The 18728-nt window shown below is 51.6% G+C and overlaps 2 protein-coding genes across 9 annotated transcripts in view; one reads left to right on the top strand and one right to left on the bottom strand.

Annotated features, from left to right (window-relative positions):
- The window catches only part of SH2B3 (SH2B adaptor protein 3), a 28716-nt gene extending 12844 nt beyond the window's left edge, over positions 1-15872 (top strand). The window contains 6 exon segments of the mRNA XM_038575100.1: positions 11280-11381; positions 11463-11554; positions 11643-11737; positions 11857-12071; positions 12164-12335; positions 12491-15872. Of these exon segments, the coding sequence (XP_038431028.1) occupies positions 11280-11381; positions 11463-11554; positions 11643-11737; positions 11857-12071; positions 12164-12335; positions 12491-12786 (972 nt within the window). The 3' untranslated portion in view covers positions 12787-15872.
- Positions 15873-16443: 571 nt separating this feature from the next.
- Positions 16444-18728, bottom strand: part of ATXN2 (ataxin 2) — a 114994-nt gene continuing 112709 nt past the window's right edge. For 7 of the 8 annotated variants that reach the window (XM_038575099.1, XM_038575093.1, XM_038575092.1 and 4 more), the window contains 2 exons: positions 17919-18087; positions 16444-17063 (listed from right to left, as the gene is read on the bottom strand). In XM_038575099.1, the coding sequence (XP_038431027.1) occupies positions 17035-17063; positions 17919-18087 (198 nt within the window). In that variant the 3' untranslated portion in view covers positions 16444-17034. The remainder of the gene's footprint in view (positions 17064-17918; positions 18088-18728) is intronic. The other variant, XM_038575096.1, reaches the window with a different exon arrangement.

The raw sequence follows: 18728 nt of genomic DNA on the forward strand, positions 1-18728 counted from the left end.
TTTTCATCACCCCAGAAAGAAATGCATTACCTGTTAGCAGGCAGTCCCAGTTCCCATCCCCATCCTCCCCAGCCCCTGGCAGCCAGTAGTCTATTTCTGTTCTTAAGGATTGTGACCGTTTCTTTTACGTGTCTTGGTCATATACATTTTCTGTGACTTACAGGCCATTTGCAGCACTGCCTGCCTTTTTTCTTGTTGATTTGCAAAAGCTCTTTACATGGATATTAACTATCACATGTTGCTATATTTCCCTAATTGGCCGTCTGACTTCAATTTCCATCCTGAGGTTCTTCCTCTCTGGAGGCTTTTCAGCCTGGGCAATAAAATACAGTGCCCTTTGCCCGTACCGTTTTGTTCTTTGCTTTTCCTGCTTCAGGACCTACCCACCCTGGATAACGATTTAGGTTCTGTTCCAGTTTTGTCTTGGTTTTATTACCTGACACTTTTAAGTATTTAATCCATCTGGTTTTTTATTCCTTTGGCTGGTGTGATTTCCTCTTTTGATGTCTGTGAGACGTGTGTGAAGGCCCATCATGCAGGGAGCACTCACTGACCGTGCGCTCAAGGTGAGGACGGCAGCACGTCTGTCTGTGCGCAGAAGGGCAGGAGACCCTGGTGCCTCCCCGCGTGCTGTGATGGCTGCAGCTGCTATCTGGCCTGCTTCTTGCTCTCGCCCTTGTTTCCATCTGTTTTGGGGCTCAAGCCTTCCTGGCACCCTGGAGGCCTTCATTTCCACCTCCTCTGAATCATCATTCTTCGAAGGCAGGCGGTGGGTCTCGGTGGTGACGGCCCCTCTGCTCTGGTGCGCTCCCCCGCCGACAGAGGTTGTTAGTTTTCAACCACAGCTTTTTCCACCCTCAGCCGGCTTGGCAGCCGCGGGGCCTCAGACCTGCAGCTGAAGCCCTTGTTGCTGGGGTGAGGGGCTTCCCCCAACTGCTCTGGCTTCATAGCAGGGCCCATAGCGGGCACCTCATCCCAGGCCCTGGGGTACAGGACACCCGGCATGGTGACACCCACAGGGGCCATCCACAGACTCCATGGGCCCACCGGTGGTCTGGGCGGGGGCGGGGGTGTCCAAGTCTGCACAGCACACCCTCTGATGCAGCAGGAAGGCCCAGGCGGGCAGTGCCAGCTTTGACACTTGGGTGCACCTGGACACATGATATGGCTTCTCGGTGCCATGGCTTCCCCTTCTGTCTTGACTACAGAGGCACTCGTAGCTGTAGGGTGTCCCTGAGACTAAGGTGGTCAGGAGAGGTGGCACTATGAAGGGAGGGCATAGCCTGGGGCAAGGTGTGGATGGGGCAGAGTACATTGGCCTTGGGGCTCCGCTGCCATGTGGGGGTAGGGATTCCTGGGGGCGGGGGGGGGGGGACTCCGGGAGCAGGATGTGGTTGCTCAAGGTGTGGGCTGGTGGCAGCTGGTTTGCAAGAGGTGATGTGTACGTGTGGGGGTGTCTGGCTGGGTCCTGACCCCGCTCAGGACCATCTCTGGGCCTGCTGAGCACTCCCAGACGGAGATGCCATTTCCATCCTCAAGAGTGTTCCAGGCCGGCCAGGCCGGAGGTTGAATTGATTGAAGGTAGTTGCTGAACAGCCTGTGCTGTCTGCCAGTTCTTCGCAGCGGCCTGGAGGCTGGTCCTGATTCTGCCCCCCCGCCCCCGACTGCCAGAGGTTTGGGCCAGGAACGGAGCCCCGCGTGGAGGTGTGCAGGGAGAAAGCCTGGGAGGGTGGCGCGCTGGCCCCCCTGCCCCTGTGAGGCCCCGTCTCAGGTGGTGCCAGGTGTGGGGACCTTGTCACCCTGCTGGTGGGGGGCAAGATCAACGGGTGAAGGTGCCAACGGGTCGATGAGCTCCTTGGTTCATTTGTTCAGTCATGCCCGAGTGAGCGCGGTCCTTCTTAAGCCGGGCCCCTCACAGGCCACCCTTGGAGTGAAAGCTCACACCCGTCCTCACAAATGGTTCATGCACATTTGGCCACTCTGCATGAGCCAGGGCACCCGCATCTTGGGGGCATCGAGCGAATGCCAGGGAGGTCCCAGGCTGGTTCTGTTTGTTGGGGGGCTGTCTTCCTCTGTATGGGGGGTCTCCGTCTCTGGGTGTTTGTCAGAGGGAGGTTGCTCTAGCATCTGAGAGGAGCTTTGTGTCCCTGTCTCTGTGATTCTGTGTGTAGGGGGAGGGGGTCATCTCCATCTCTGAGAGGGGGCTTTGTGACTCTGTCACTGTGAGTCTGACATGCGGGGGACCCTTACGGGAGTGAACTGGAGCTCACTGCAGGTGGGACTGTAGACAGGCCCCCAGGCCGTCTATCCCGGCATTTCTGGTTAATCACCTATATGATAGGCCCCCTAAGGGTCCAAGAGCAGGAGAGGGGGAGGACAGATGATGGGGCTGTGTCTATGCAGGATTCTTTTTTAAGATTTTATTTATTCATGAGACACATACACACACACACACACACACACACGCAGTGTGCGCGCACGAGAAGGAGAGAGAGAGAGAGAGAGAGAGAGGCAGAGACACAGGCAGAAGGAGAAGCAGGCTCCATGCAGGGAGCCTGACGTGGGACTTGATCCCCCGACTCCAGGATCACACCCTGGGCCGAAGACAGCCACTCAAGTGCTGAGCCACCCAGTGTCCCCCACCTGTAGGATTGTTTTACTTGGGGGTCTGTATCACCATGTCTGTGCCTGCCTTTCTGGGGCTCTGGGAGGATGATGTCTCCATTTCTGGCACTGGGTGGGGGCTTTTGCTTGCTAGGAAAGGGGGGAAACTGACTTGATCCATGTGGCTTTTCCAGAAGCTTCTCTCACCACTTACCTGTTCCCCAGAGAGGGGACACAAGGCACAGAGAGCAGACCAAGGGGGAGATCTGGCTTACAGTGAACTGGAGGAGTCTGGGGGACTCCTCTGTACTCAGGCAACACGAAAGTCTGCTTACAGGAGCCCTAGGGGGTAGGTTCCATTATCATCCCTATTTTACAGAGGAGGAAACAAAAGCACAGGAAAGTGAAGTGATTTATTCCGGGTCACCCCAGAGAGAAGTGGCTGAAGCAGGCATTTGAAGGGCCTGTGGAGCAGAGGTTGGGGCCCAAGAAAGGAAGTGACCTGTGGTGTCTAGTTCCAACATTTGTTCGGCCCCTGGAACAGGCTCACTGCCTTCAGTTCACCCCCAAAGGAGCCAGGGAACATCTGCCTGTGCTTCCCCACATCTATGGGCTGGGGCCCCAGACACCCACCCAGCTACTCAGTCTCTCCTCTGACATACAGGGCCCTTCCCAGCACGTCCTCTGGGCCGGACCTGGTGCTGGGCCCCACCTCGGAACGAAGTTTGGTGCCCTGTCCCCACCCCGAGAGGAACTCCCAGTCAGACGTGGGGGCAGCTGCCTTGTCAGGAAATTATGGCCAGGCCTGATAAGACCCCAGCCGAGGGAGAGGCACAGGAACTGCACTAACCACGGCTGAGTGACCAGAGAAAGCTCCCTGGAGGAGGGGAGGCCCACTCTGGCGACACCACAGTCTGGATCAGGCACTGTGTCCCACACACAGAGGCCTGGCATGGGGGAGCCCAGGGTTGGCAGGAACCATCTGGATGGAGGCCTGGTGTTGAGGGCTCTGGGGCTAGGCAGACCAGGGTCTGAGCCCCGGCCCTCCACAGCTCCTCTCTGAGGCTGGGGGCAAGCTGATCTGTAACCTGGGGTTAACAGTGCTGAGGTGGGGTGTCTTCCTTTCAGCCAGTCCTCTCCCCCAGCCAGCTGGAGCCCTGGGAGGCCCAGCTCCTGTCCCTGCATGTCCTCCATTCCCCCCGCCCCCCCCCCCCCCAGTTGACCGCAGCACCTTGAAGCACCCTATCACTCCCCCATAGCACTCATTTGGGTGGGGCTCTGCACTGGGGCCATACCCTGTGCCCCACTGGCCCCCGGCACTCAGGGATGCCTGGCAAATGGAAAGCTCATAGGAATGAAACTGAGTGTCCCCCCCCCACCCCCCCGCCACGGTTTCACATAAATCTAGCTCTTAGCAGCTATGGGTCTTGACCCAAGACCTAAGTAAGCGCCACTTCAGGAAGGCCCTCCCTGACCACAGTGTCTAAATACACAGTCACAATCACATAAACTCCTTTACTTCTTTCCCTGCATTTATCAACCTATGAAATAGACTCCGTGGGGGCTTGGTTTGTTCACACAGCAGCCCCAGCACCAAGCCCAATGCTGGCAAATCGTAGGTGCTCAGTTTCATTCCTATGAGCTTTCCAGAGGGAATGGCAGGTCATGAGGCCCAGGGTGGGAGTGTGCTTGGTACACCTAAAGAAGGGTGGAGGCCAGGGCTGCACTCAGAGTGGGAGAGGAGAGGAGGTCGGGGAGGGTGGACCAGGAACTGCAGGGTCTTGGGGGCCAGAGGGAAGCCTTGGGCTCCTCCTGGCAGCCAGATGAGGTCCAAAGCAGAGGGATGACAGGAAGACTGGTAGGTGGCAGCTGTTTCAATGCTGCCCCCCTCTTGAGAGGTTCAGGATGTCCCCATTTTCTGGCCCCTCACTCTGTAGGGGGGATTCTCTAGGAGTACCTCTCTGCCCCCAGGGTCCGGGGCGGGCGGAGGGGTGTGTGTGACCTTCCTGCCTAGCACTCCTCTCAGGAGTCACTGGGTTTCAGATCCTGGGGTTCCCTCTCAGAGGCCACAGGCCAGATGGCTGTAATGTACCCTGTGTTGTGATCAGGCCCCTGGGAGATTTTCTTAACCTTGGCACTGCCTTTGTGAAGTGGGGATTAAACACCAGCCTCATGGGTGGTTGGAAGGGCATGGAAGGCCCCCCCACTGATCCTCAGGCAGACAGATGGCCCAGAGCAGGGTGGTGAGGGTCTTCCCACCAGAGTACCACCATACTTAGGATTGTCCCTTATACTGGGACAATGACCTTCCTGCTTCCTTGATCCTGGGACTTCCATTCTTCAATATAATCTTTGTGGAATTGGAAAAAAATTTTAAATGGTGGTGGCTTATGAATTCAACAGTCCGGGAGCCACTGGTGGACAGCCCAAGCCCCAGGGCTGGCATGTAACAGGTGCTCATGAAGGGACATCTGCCAGCATTTCTAGCCACAGCCAACTCCTCTGCCATCTGAGGGATTTGGCTGTACCTTCTGGCCTCTGAGCATTGGCCCCTGCTGTGCTCTTAGCCTCCAGTGCCTTTCCTTCCACCTTTTCCACTTGGGCGGGTGGGGGTGGGGGGGTGTTGCTCAGCAAACACTTACATAGTCACTTACTCTGTGCCCTACTGAAGACAAAGATGCAAAGAGAGAAGGGAGGCCTTCCTGAGCTCACGGTGTCGAAGTGGGGAGACAGCTGTGCAGGCTGACTGCAGTGGGATGGGGAGACTAACGAGGAAGGCTTCCACAGAGAGGGACCTTTTGCTTCTGAGATTGAATCTTCCTAAGGCCTGCGTTCATCCCCCAGGACCTTTCCATACCCACTGGAAGCATCTCTGTACACTATCACTAGATTCTCATGGGAGGGTAGTGGTATTGTTAGGTCTTAAACAAGTGAAGACAGGTGGGACAGGTATCACTTGTCCATAGAGAACAAGGCAGAATTGAGAGGCCAGGACTAATCCCCAAACCCGGAATGGGAAGGTTGCTGTGTGGTAATTGTGCGGGTCCTAGAGAGCTTTCTGAGTAAGACACTGGGTAGCTGGAGTCATGGGAACATGTGCTTTTAATAGGTTTCTCTGCTTGGGTATATCCCAGAGCCTTCCATAGATTGTGCATGGGATTCTCCATGCGCAGGAGGCCACCCTGTCTTGGAGAATCCCTCTTTGCATTGGCTGCCAGGTAGCTCAGAGACAGATTTGTATGAGTTGTCTCCCTCCTGGCTGGAGATCCCTGACTAAAATCTTTTTTTTTTTTTGGTGGTTGGGGCAGGAGGAGACAAGTCAGGGTATTATTATTATTATTATTATTATTATTATTATTATTATTATTATTATTTTTGTAGTTAGGCTGGTGTTTTGATACCCATTGGTAAGACTTGATTGAGCACTTTCCAGTTTTACCCTTTGTTCATTCATCCAGGTAGCACTCATTCAAAGGCTCTGGGTGGGAATGAGGGGATTTAGCCATCTATGACTGGGATCTAGAATTTTCTCTGAGTCTTTTAAGTTTTCAAGCCCTCATCTAATACCACATCCCATCCTCCCTCTATTCCTGGGAGGTCAGCAAGATCTAGTTACAGGAAACTGAGGCTATAGTTAGTGCTATGCCCAAGATCCCAAAGGTACTAAGTGGTGGAGCTAGGACTCCTCTAACCACTTGGAGCTGGGCTCCAGGCCACTGAGATGCTGCCTAGAGGCCATGGGTACTGTGGCAGAACCTAGGTCCTGCTGTGGCTTGGACCTAGACCTCCAACTGTACACTGTATTCTACTTCCTGTCCCACTGCTGTGTTTTGTAGGAGAGGAGTAAGGGCCCAAAAAGCCGTGGGAGAGACAAGACGGCCAGGGGGCTACTGTGGTCTGGGAGATGGTGAGAGGCCTCTCCTCAAGGCTTTCACTGGATAAGGGCTTCCCCTGTGGCCAGGTAGGATGCAGTGGATGGAATAAGGTCATTGAAAGGACCTGCCCTGCCCACACCACTGGGCCCTCCGTGCCAGGCCCTTTGCTATTTGGGTGTGAATTAGGTGCTGCCTTCCCTCCCAGCTTCCCATGGAGGGAGTGGTGAGAGTTGGTCTGGCTCAACTAGCAGGTATGCTGCTGTTGAGGTATTTAGCATGAGCTCCCAAGGGCTTCTGATCTGTATATCCAGCTGCCATTTTCACATCTCTGCCTTAGAACAAACCAAACTGACTCCTACAACCTCAAGACCCCATAGGGACTTCTGGGGCCCTACTGTAACCACTTCACTGTGTGCATGAGTCCCATCAGCCTCCTCAGGCACCTGTGTGCTTTCCCACCCCAGGGCCTTTGGAAGGGCCATCCTGGTGCCAGGGAAGCTCAGCTATGCTCTCCTCTTAGCTGAGGTGAGTCCACATTGTTTCTGTGGCCCTTCACTGCTTCCCCCACCTGCTTATCTGGGTGCTTACTGTCTCCTTCATGTTGGGCATCTGTCTCCCTTGTTCTTGCTGGGGTTCCAGCACCTGGAGTTCAGTCCCTCTGCTGTGACAGTCCCTCTGCTTGTGAGGACATGGCAGAGTCAGATTTAGCCTGTTACCTTGGAAGATGCTGGAAGGGCCATCCCGGCCTAACTTTGCTCATGGGGAACAGCAGCAGATCACAGGAGTTTCCAGGTGACAGCAGGAGGGAAAACAAGACTGACAGCAAAGGGGGAAGGTCTGGTTCCAGCTGTCATTCTCAACCCCCCGGCTGTTTTGAAGGCCAAAGCCCCATGGGTGGGGGTAAGGGGGCCTGTGGGTTAATGGGGGTCGGGGAATACTTGGTAAACCTGTAGGTAGAGGTAGGGATGTCCATGCCACCCTCTAAAAGTACAAGAGCTGACAAACCTAGAGCCAGAATGGTGCAGTCTTAGAGAAACACATGGAACTTTCTCCTGGTTTTAATGTCCACTGAATAGACTAATTGTTCTCTTAGGCTCACCCTGCTCTCTGGCTCCTTTATGTTCTTGATCTTTTTAAAACAAACTCAGAAGCACTTGAGACAACTATGTGTTGTCTGCATAGTTATATTGAAATACATTTTAATATAAATGACACTCTTTTGTTTTTCCTTTAAGTTCATCATGGCACTTATACAAATATACATAGGTAGGTTAGGTTACCTGTGGATTTCACTGCAGGATGGGCTGAAAGAAGGCAGGTGTGTATCCAGTCCCTGGGCCATTTTGAGGGGAAGCTGTAGTAATGCAACACAGTGGACCCCAGGCTTTACCCACCTTGGGTGGCCTCATACCCCAGCTTAAAAATTTAATAGCTGTTTGTCAGGCCTCCCCCCCACCCCGCCCCCATTTGCAGTAGCTCACCCAGGCACCATAGCAACTGTGGGAGGAGACAGCAACTATTAAATATCTCTGCTTTACAGATGATAAAACTCCTTCAGCTCAGGGTGTGATCCCAGAGTTCTGGGATCGAGTCCCAAGTCGGATTCCCCACAGGGAACCTGCTTCTCTGCCTCTCTGTGTTTCTCATGAACTAATAAATATAGGTGATAAAACTGATGGGTAGGTGGACCTGCTTGGCCAGGGTTCTGTAAGAAGTGGCAGGGACAGGACTAAACACTAACATCTAGAGGGGTAAGAGAAGTATAAAGCCTTAAAGTCAGCTATAGAAGTGCGAGCCCTCCTGTGGAGATAGTATCAGAGCTGACCTGCATCTTTGCCTTTGAGCTTTCTAGCACCCAGGGTGAAGAAAGAAATGGGTTATTCCCCCTGGAGCCACAGTGGCCATAGGAAAGCAGCTAGCTTTGTGGATGCTGGGAGCTGAAACTTGCTCCCAGGATGGGATGTAGTGAGTGACATGCTACTGTTTATACCACATTATCTGGAGTGGTTTGGCCATTTCAGTCTCCCAAGTGTGACTCAGCAGGTGGGGTAGAGGGCATGCTAGAGAGGGGAACTTGAAGCCCCCTAATGTTCCTGTAGCTGTTGAAACAGCCCCTGGGTTTGCGCTCAGCTCACCATCTCAGCTCTGTCCCATATCACACCTCTCAACAGGGAAGGAATCCATTGGTCCTTCCATACATGGCCAGTGCTCTCAAATCCTGCTCTAGACTATCCAGCTAGAGCTGTGGCCACAGGCAGGGTTTATCCTGCCCCATGCTTACCCACCACTGCAGTCTGAGCAGAGCCTCTGGCCCCTCTCCACCATCAGGCAGCACAGTAGTATGATACTTTAGCTGTGTGGCAATGGGGGAGACAACTGGGCTGGCTGGGAGCAACTGTCCCCCAGGCTGCCTGGGAGGGGTTAGGAAGAATCTGTGTCATCTTAGCCAGGGGGCAGATGGGAGCCAGCATCTGTGCAGCCAGGGGTGGCTGTGGGGGAGGTGGGGGAATCCTCTTCACCACTGCCTGCCAGGTCAGCAGTTCCTCAGCTGCTGGGGATAGAGCTGGCATGGAGGCCCCACATTCAGAGTGAAACCAGTGGCTTTGCTGGTTAATCTCAGCATTCACCCTGGGGCCAGGGCCCAGAGCGGAACTGAAAGGGAGACTAGGTCTGTTCCTCCTTGGCCTGGCCTACTTCCTCCCAGTGATCCTGAGGGCCCAGGGCCAGTGGGGAGACTTGAGGCCAGGCAGAGCCAACTTCAAAAGTAGGAGAAGGAAAGAAACAGCTCTTGTACACCTTACCCATTTTGCAGAAAGGAAACGGAGGCTCTGAGAGGCTGGCTGGCTGTGAAAGCTGCCAGCCATATGCACTCCAGCACACCCAGGGCCCATGCCAGTACTGCACGAGACTCCTGTGCTCCCCACATTGCCCAGACTCCAAGGCTGAGACACTGGGATCTAGGGGCCATCTAAGAGAAACCTGAAAGATAAAACCCCCTGGCTAGTGCTGGTCACTTAGGGCTGGGACTGGCCACCTCTTTGAGCTTGCTCCTTCCTTTATAAGATGTAAGATGAGGCAGTCCACCATGGTATATGTCAGGGGTTCCTAGAGTTGTTATTCCCTTCAGATTGGTGGCGGCAGGTGCCTGGACTGGAAGAGCCCCAGTTTGGCCAACCCTCTCCTGTCCTGCTGCTCCTTACCTTACTGTTCACCAGCCCTCCTGTGGATGTGGAGTGGCTGACAGCAGGTGGCCTAGCCCTGGTGTCACCATCCTATCAGAGGTGTCTGGTGCCTCCATGTCCCAAGCAGTTACACACATGGCTTTGGGGATGGATTCTTGTATTACTTTTTGACAAGGCAGCTTCTGCCCAAGATGTGGTCAGAGTCCTTCAAAGCCACAGTGCCAGGAACTAGCCTTTGGGCCTGGCTTGTTTCCATTTCCTTGCCCCTGCCGGGCATTGGCTTGGTAGGGCTGGTCCTTCCCAGATGGGCCTGGCTGTCTCCAGGCCCCTTGGGAAGAGAAGTACTGGAGAATGGGCATCCAGTTGAGCCTCTCTGTCCATCCCCCCATCATCTCTGGCTCCTTCCTCCATTCTTATCTCCTTCTGGCTCCTGCTCAAAGCAGCCATTGATCATCTCATGACCCCAGAGAAATAATCTTGGCACTCTTATCACAAGAGGAAGAGGAAGAGATAGGGGAGGGGGCAAGGAGGGAAGACCTCTTTTTTGAGAAACTGCTGCCCCAGAGATGCTGGCTCCTGTGTTCTAGGATACCCCAGAGCTTCCTGCTCCCTGGGAACAGGCATCTGCAAGGTCAGCCCCTACCTTCAGCCAGGTTCAATCAAGACCCAGAAGAGGAACTCTCACTGGCAAAACATAGGAGACCACCTTCCATGCACTCTGAACCCTGTCCTGTGTATGTTGGATGTCATGGGAGACCCCTGGGCCCAAGGTTTTGTGTAGGTTTCCAGCTGGTTCTGAGGCCAGCCATACCAGGCTTTGCCCCTTTAGGGATATTGGCAGAAGCCCCAAGAGCCTGTGGCTAAGCTACTCTTCGAACCCCGCCCTGCAGCCAAATCCACCCTTCCTTGTCCTCAGACTTGAAGACAGGTTAGGGTGGCAGTTTGAGGTTCTAGGCTATAGGCTAGAGGTTCTAGGTTGTAGGAGGGAGGTGGAAACTCCATCTACCCTCCCTTAGGCAAAGGAGTTCACCTCGAAGACCTGAGTTTCTTCTCTAAGATGTGATAAGAGTATGTTTCCTATGGCCTGCACTAATGGGGAACTGATGAGGGTCGGCAGAGGGACCAGAGGTACGACAAAGGCCTTGGGTCCCCCAGCACCACAGAGGGAAATGTGACTTTGAACGGATACCCTCATGTCCACTCTCTGGGCTTTTTTTGATGAGGTCGTCAGCAGCCATTGTGATGTGGCTGGGTTACGGGGAGATCTCTGCTCTACCAGGGGAAGGAGAACCAGATGTCAGCAGGCAAACACCTGACAGAGATAGCTTCAGATAAAAGGACAGGGTGGGGGTGGCCTTCAGGTAACATAGGTTTCTGAGGACCTCAGTGTTTGGGGTGTGGGGCTACTGCTTAAGAGGCTACAGGAGAAGGGCCCTTGGCAGGCTCATGCAAGCCAGAATGCTAGATCTTTCTCCAGGTTTGGGGTACCTGCTTGGCAGCACCATGAGTACTCACTCACCCAGCTGAGCCCCTGGGGAGACACAGGAAAAAAAAAGAGGCCTGTGTGGGTGAAGGGCCGTCAGGGACAAGCCTCAAGTGCCCTACCTTGGTCTCCTAGAGTTCAAAGCCCAAGCTACAAGCAGCCTGCTCCAATATCCAGGAGGTGCGGCGATGCACACGCCTCGAGATGCCGGACAACCTCTACACCTTTGTCTTAAAGGTGAGTGACAACTTTTCACACCCAGGAGTCACACCTACACACCGGAGGTATCTACATACCTGTTCCCTTCCTCCCTGCCAGGTGAAGGACCGGACAGACATCATTTTTGAAGTGGGGGATGAGCAGCAGCTGAATTCCTGGATGGCTGAGCTCCGGGAGTGCACAGGCCACGGGTGAGGCCCCAGACGGGAGGACCCTACTTCTGGAAGTTTTTCCTGCTCCTCTGGTTTACCCAGATCCTAATCTCAGCCTCTTCAGCAGGCTGGAGAGCACAGACCCAGAGATGCATATTCCCTCAGCCCTAGAGCCTGGCACATCCACCTCTCCAAGGGGAAGCACAGATTCCCTGAACCAAGGTGAGTGGGTCCAGGCCTCCATCCTCCATGTAAGTTGGAATCAGCTTCAGCCCAAGACAGAAGGTATGCAATGGGGGGTGGTGTGGGGGGGTGTCACCATCACCCATTTTGTCTACCAGGTGCTTCTCCTGGGGGGCTGCTGGACCCAGCCTGTCAGAAAACAGATCATTTCCTGTCCTGTTACCCCTGGTTCCATGGCCCCATCTCCCGGGTGAAGGCGGCTCAGCTGGTTCAGCTGCAGGGTCCTGATGCTCATGGAGTGTTTCTGGTACGGCAGAGTGAGACACGGCGTGGAGAATATGTGCTCACATTCAACTTCCAAGGCATAGCCAAGGTATGGGGCATGGTAGGTGGAACCGTACCCACCAACCCCAAGGTCAAGGCCCTCAGGCCAGTGCCTGAGCGTACTTTGCTCTCCTCCCGTAGCACCTGCGCCTGTCGCTGACTGAGCGGGGCCAGTGCCGAGTGCAGCATCTGCACTTCCCCTCTGTTGTGGACATGCTACACCACTTCCAGCGCTCCCCCATCCCACTGGAGTGCGGAGCTGCCTGTGATGTCCGCTTGTCCAGCTACGTGGTAGTCGTCTCTCAGCCACCAGGTGTGACCCTTGATAAAGGGGGTGGGTGGCACAGGGACCCAGGTAAAGGGTAAAAGCTTGCTGCAAGCCTAGGAGCATAGAGATCTGTTTTTGTGTTCTTCCAGCATCTACACCCTGTCACATGTTGGTCTCTCTTTTGGTCCCTTGTCCCCCAGGTTCCTCCAACACTGTCCTGTTTCCGTTCTCCCTCGCTCATTGGGATTCGGAGCTGGGCCTTCCCCACCTTAGTTCTTCTGGCTGTCCACGGGGGCTTGGCCCAGAGGGTCTCCCAGGCCGATCCTCTCCCCCAGAGCAGATATTCCACCTGGTGCCTTCGCCCGAGGAGCTGGCCAACAGCCTACAGCACCTGGAGCCTGAACCTGCCAGTCGAGCCCGGGACTCAGACTACGAAATGGACTCCTCCTCCCGGAGCCATCTAAGGGCCATAGACAATCAGTATACACCTCTCTGATGGGCAGCGAGGAATCCCCAGCCTCACACATGCCCCTGAGGAACACAAGCAAGCAGAGATGTGAACTTGTGAATGTAACTTACTTTCCTTCCTTCCAGAGAGAGTTTTAAGGGACACTGTTAACTGCTCATTCCAGTTTGGATGTGACCCTTCTATTAGGCCTGTTGAAGGGCCTCCTATAAGTTTCATCCATCCACCACTTGGCTTTCTCCTCATTGTTTACAGATGTAGTTCTTGTTCGCAGATGCCACTAGTTCCTGCCCTGAGTCCCTAGGACCAGGCCCCGTCCCTCTTATAGGAGGTGGTGGGGTGAGGGCCAGAGCTGGCGGTGGAACCTTGGTTCTCTTTTTCACTGACATTGTCACAGCCGATGGCAGATTCTCGGGGGTGGGGTGGGGTGGGTCGTCAGGAAGCCCAAAACACTAACAAGCCCTGGATTCTCATATTGGTTTGCCTGTTGTAGCCTCAGCCCACATGGCAGGTCTGCCATCACCCATGCCATAGGTGAACACACCAATTCTGCTCTGACTTGCAGCTTTAGTTTGGACAAAGCTCAAGGTTAAAAATGACTTTAAACATTTTACCTCAGATTAATTTTTCAAAGGATTCAGGTCTCAAAACTCAATTATTGCTTATTTCATTGCACTCTTTAATACCCAGGCAACAGAGACAGCTATGCAAACCTTACTTGACAAGTTCCCGGTCTGAGCCAGCATGCCTGGCTTCCATGTCTTTTTCATCCTCAGGACAGTCACCTGCTGCTGAGTAGCCACTGTCCTTCTTAAATGTAGGGAAGTGAAGTTTTGTCACCCTTTCAGGGAAATTCAGGCAATTACTGAAATAGGAGGGTGGCAAGGAGAATTCTACCCTGGTGCCTTATGAATAAAAAACTGGATTGTGGTTTACAGCAGCTTTATGGTGAGAATTCAACTAGTTTAACTAAGGGGCAAGGGAGGGACAAGCAAAATGGGAGGAAGGGCTCCTAGGCCCTATCTTCTGGTAAATCCTTCACCAACAGGGCTGGCTCAGAGCCCCCCAGGCATCTAGTGGCTTATGAACTATTCTACAAGGTTTTAGGCTCAATCTTGAGCCAAAATAGGAGCTAGGAGTCTGGTGCCACAGCTAATGAGAAACTCTTTTAACAGCCCACAATCAGTTTCTGTTCCAGCTGCGTACTGCTTCATTTGATGAGGAATGCGTGTGCATGAACACATGGGCACACATCATCTCCAACAGCCCAGGGGGTCCTAAAGTCCAATCTCCATCTATACTTTCCTTTCACCAGTAATACAATTCACAGGGCGGCTGGCTCCTCCCAAAACTTTCATGCAGAGGCTCAGAAACAAGGGGGGCAGTGACTCTGGGGTGCCAGCAGAGCCATTCAATATAGCCACCAGGCTCACCAAAGTGGCTTCTAGAAAACTAGGAGTTTAGCACACCTTAACATTTATAGATACATCAGTCTTAGCCTCTAACTACTGCTTGCCTTTTTTGGGGTGAGGGTCTGGTCTGCTCCCTCCAGCCATTCTCTGTATTTCCAGAAGTCAGACTTTTGCTTCTAGAATTTTCTGGGTTTTCATTGTGGGGGTGGGGATGAGTGGAGGGAGCAAGCGGTGTCACCTCTTCACTACTTTAAAAACGATTGTAAAGCAGATCCGATCCAGATTTGTGGTCTTTTTCTAAGGACACCTCTTTCCTTCTACACATCAAGCAGGTCTCTCTATGTAACGGATGCTAAGTGTGAACCAGAGAAGTAAGCGCTATTCTGGATTTCTATTAGAGAAAGCTCGTCACAGGAAGTCAATGCTTAGAAGTCACTGGTACAGATTGTCCCCTTATCGATACAGGAAAGGGGCCAAGTAGGCAACAACCCAAGGAAGCCCCCTCCCTCTCACTAGAAGGGATGGGATCTAAAAATCTGGGATTTGACATTTTTAAGCCAGGGGCACTCGCTTCTGAGCTTCTCACCATACAATTCTCAGGCAGTGCCAGGCACAGCAAACTAGCAGCTCTCATCCACTGGCTACAAAGAACACGTTCTGACTGTGACAGAAAATTGGAAATCACCCACCTCCAGACTACAGTATAAAATGCTCAAGAAAAACACTTTTTAAACATGTCCAATTTACCAGGACAGCTCAAATACATTCTGAAAAAAAGCCCCCTCATAGACTGGGAAGAAGTGACACTGAGCCAATGCCTTTTGTTTCTGCTAGAGCAGGTCGAGATGGAGGAAAAGGAGTAGCGAGTCCCTGGGCTTGATGCCTTCACAGGAAATGATCCTGCTGGCTATAGCCAGCCTGCCACAGTCACAGCATACCCCACCACCCTCCTGGCCCCAACGTGACAGCTGCTGGCAGCAAGAAGCCAAGCCAACAGCCTCCACTGAGAGCCCAGGCTCTGAGTGCCAAATGGACAGTAAGCACCACGATCCCTTATCTCTAATTACAGACAAGGATAGCTTGACTGCTCCCAACACCATCACTTCCTTTCTTCTGTCTTGAATAAACTTTTAGAAACTAATAGTCACCAGCACCAAAGAATTAAGTCAACTAACCTGCCTTGAATTTTAGACCAGCAATCCATATGGCTTTATCTGGTATAAATCTTCTGCCTTTGATCATTTCTGGACCGTGTAGGAAAAAGGAATAGCAATCATTAAAATCTTAGGCCAGAGAACACTATTTTTACATAACAGTTTCTTAATGTAAAATCAAGGCCTTGAACTCTTTCCCTAAGTGTCATCTGAGATTCCTTCATGCTTTTAATTCAGGGCTATGTCTCATCACAAATGTCATATGAGCTCTAACATCTCCCACAGGCTAGAGGAACTTGATAGTATATTATCCACTGCCTCTTAACAAGGACACATCTGACACCCAGTGTTTGGAATAAGTAGCACAATGTAATAATAACATAATAAATGGATCCATTCTGTATCATTATAGGCAGAAGGTATTGGCAAATTTTTATGTATTGTTTATGTACTGTACAAGTAACTTATTCTCAAATAATGCAAATTTTGCTATAATGTACAAATTGCTACACATGAATTAAAAAGTTTTCAGAATCTTGTTGCCACAATATCTAAAGGCTCTCGTAACAGGACTATGGTTTCTTCAAAATCCTTGCTCTCCTCAATTACTTGCTTTTCCCTTTGTCCTCCCACAAATGGGGAACATGAGCAATGCTGAGAGTCTACAGCAGTAAGCTACTTTGTACATCCCTGCACGGTTTTAGCTTTTCAGCCCTTTGGATTTACCAGTTTCTTTTTAAAAAGTATCGCCTGCCCCCTACTGGTAAATCAGATGTGTGAATCACGAAGACTTCAGACTAACACCACTCATCTGTGTTCAGGAGATATTAAAAAGGAAGCTTACAGAACCAGCGTCAGGCTGAGGATGTGGGATCTCAGTGCTGCCCAGCTCTGGCCAGCCTTCCTCCTCCTGGAGCGGACCTTTATCCACCAAAGAGAATGTCTCAGTCTTGTCTTTTTCTAGAGATACCTTGAACCAGAACTAAAGGTGAAGAAGAAAAGTCATTTGACAACTAACCTTCCAGGACATTTAAGAAAGCACACTCAGCCCTCCTGCCTTGATACGAAGTATCCTATAACAGAAATATCTTAAGCTTATACAAACACACACTAACTTGGTATCAGTTTTTAAAACTTTTTTTATTTTTTAATTTTTTTTAAGTTTTTATTTTATATTATCTACAAAGTAAAAGTTTTTCCCTTAACTTAAAAGTTGAACCACTGTAGACAGTGATCACTCCATCAAACTTGATTTATAAATAATAACCCGTCATTTTGACGGTAAGAATTTACTGAACCTTTGTCAAGTTTAGTAAAAGGGCGTTCCAAGTCTTGATTATTATTTTTTTTTTTTAGCAGTAATAGCAGCAAGAATCACTCTTGTTACTTTTGCTAGCTGATGTGTTCATGACTTTCGAGGGTCATTAAAAAATAAATAACTTCCAGTTTCAGCAAGCAGAGCTGGGGTACTTGCGGGACTCTGAAACAGCATATGGAATTATGGAACAGCCCACAAGTTCCTAAATGCCTCTACTCGGTCCAAATATCTTCCACTGCAAGTGAACTGTTAGCATTCCTATTGGATGTTACAAGAAATCAACATATATTTTTTAAAAACAAAATAAATGAAATTCTAGTTTTCTGTGCTTCCAGTTGGTAGAAGCAGTAGAAGGGAGGAGGGAATTTGGCCTTTCGGTTCCTCCAGGGCAGCCTTACAACTGCTGTTGGTGGTGGGCTTGTACTGTAAAAAAGAAAAGCGGATATTTAAACAGAGAACTGGCAACACCACACATTAGCCTAGTGTCTCTGCAGCACATGACTGTAATCTATCCTTGTGCTAGCTCAACAAGGCTCAAAATTTAATTCACTCTCCCCCCCCACCCATCTGCACCAAAAGGGGGAGGGGTAGGTGGGGGAGTAGAAACAAACCAGTCAGATGTAAAACCACTTCAGATAAAACTCCCAGAAGACTTGTTGCTCATGGGGTAGAAAAAAAGTCCTTAACATACCCCCTCCCCAAATACTAGCCAAGCATCAGTATTGCTTTCAGAGTAACAGGTTAGACTGTGAAATATTGCCATGGCAGCCATCAAGTATTAGAGCACAATCACGGGGCCTTCTCTCCCTGTCAGGGCATACGCTGGAGCTAATGCTACACTCAAAACCAATCCACACACAGCACACTTTCTATTCAGTAGTATTCTCCAGAGCTACAATCAAACTCTGCCATGGTGGTAGCCACCCCCGTCAGACTGGGGGCGGGGGGACTAAGGAAGGAAAACGCTGCCCTGTACAGCCTATTATAAACAAGGAAGGCCAACTGAGTCCTAAGCATGCATCAGCCACACAGAATGCTGCTGCTGCTTCTCATCAAGCCAAATCCTGTATACCATCAGAACACACACAGACTCGGTCGGCTCCTGGAAGCCTCAGGCCCTGACACTGAACTGATCGTCACAGTCCCTACTGTGCACACTCTGACGGGTCTTGCTAGTTCTCAAATGCGGGGCTTAAAGCGCTGGCCCTGCCTGCCATTCGACCTGTGCGAGCAGAATGCTTTGGGGTGCCCGGCGGCCCCTGCACACACACGCCTCACCTGAAGGGTGCGTCATATAGGGGAAATGCGCTGTTGTCGAGACTGGAATGGGCTGTAGTGCACTTTGAGCGAGGGCGGCCTGGGGACCGCCGGGTGGCTGTGTCGTCATTAGCATCATTGGCGCATGGGCAGTTGGATGAGAAGGAACCATTCCTGACTGTACATGAGCCTGAAACAGAGAGCTCTTTTACGCATACAGGCAACATCTCCAGCTTAAACAACATGTCAACTGTGTTCCTTTCACTGGGCTGGGGCAGGAAAGGCCAACAGGGGGCCCCCCAGGGCCCTTTCTTTTCTCACTAGGGGACACTCCCTAGTGGATCATCAACTGACCTACAGACATGCTTCACCCATTAGCAGGTCCGGTAAGGCTGAAGGAGCAGGCGCCCAACAGTCTGGGTAAAAATAAGGGCTGCAACATCCTAGCCTTCAACATTTCTGTTTGCTGGATTCTATGTATGTGGGGCAAGACTGTTACAAAGCTCAGATATCTGATCCAAGGGCAGCTTTCTCAACTTAATAGATAAGATGCAATGATGCTTCAGAATCTGGCTTCTGAGTGGGGCCTGAAGTAGTTTTAAAGATAACTTCCCTTTTAAATAGGAAAACAGGTGATGATAGTAATCTACATGGGAATTACTTAGCCCTCTTGTGGTCTGCTCCTCCCTTCTGTTTCTTGCCTGCTCATCAGCACATCTCTGTGAAGAATGAGTCGGGGCAGCGAGAAGTGACAGTCTTTATTCTAAGAGATAAGCTGACTGAGCAGGAGGAAGAGGCTGCAGTAAATAGCTCCAATGAAATGGGGAGGAG

The sequence above is a fragment of the Canis lupus genome, chromosome 26, assembly GCF_011100685.1.
Source record: "Canis lupus familiaris isolate Mischka breed German Shepherd chromosome 26, alternate assembly UU_Cfam_GSD_1.0, whole genome shotgun sequence".
In the NCBI taxonomy this organism is placed as follows: domain Eukaryota; kingdom Metazoa; phylum Chordata; class Mammalia; order Carnivora; family Canidae; genus Canis; species Canis lupus.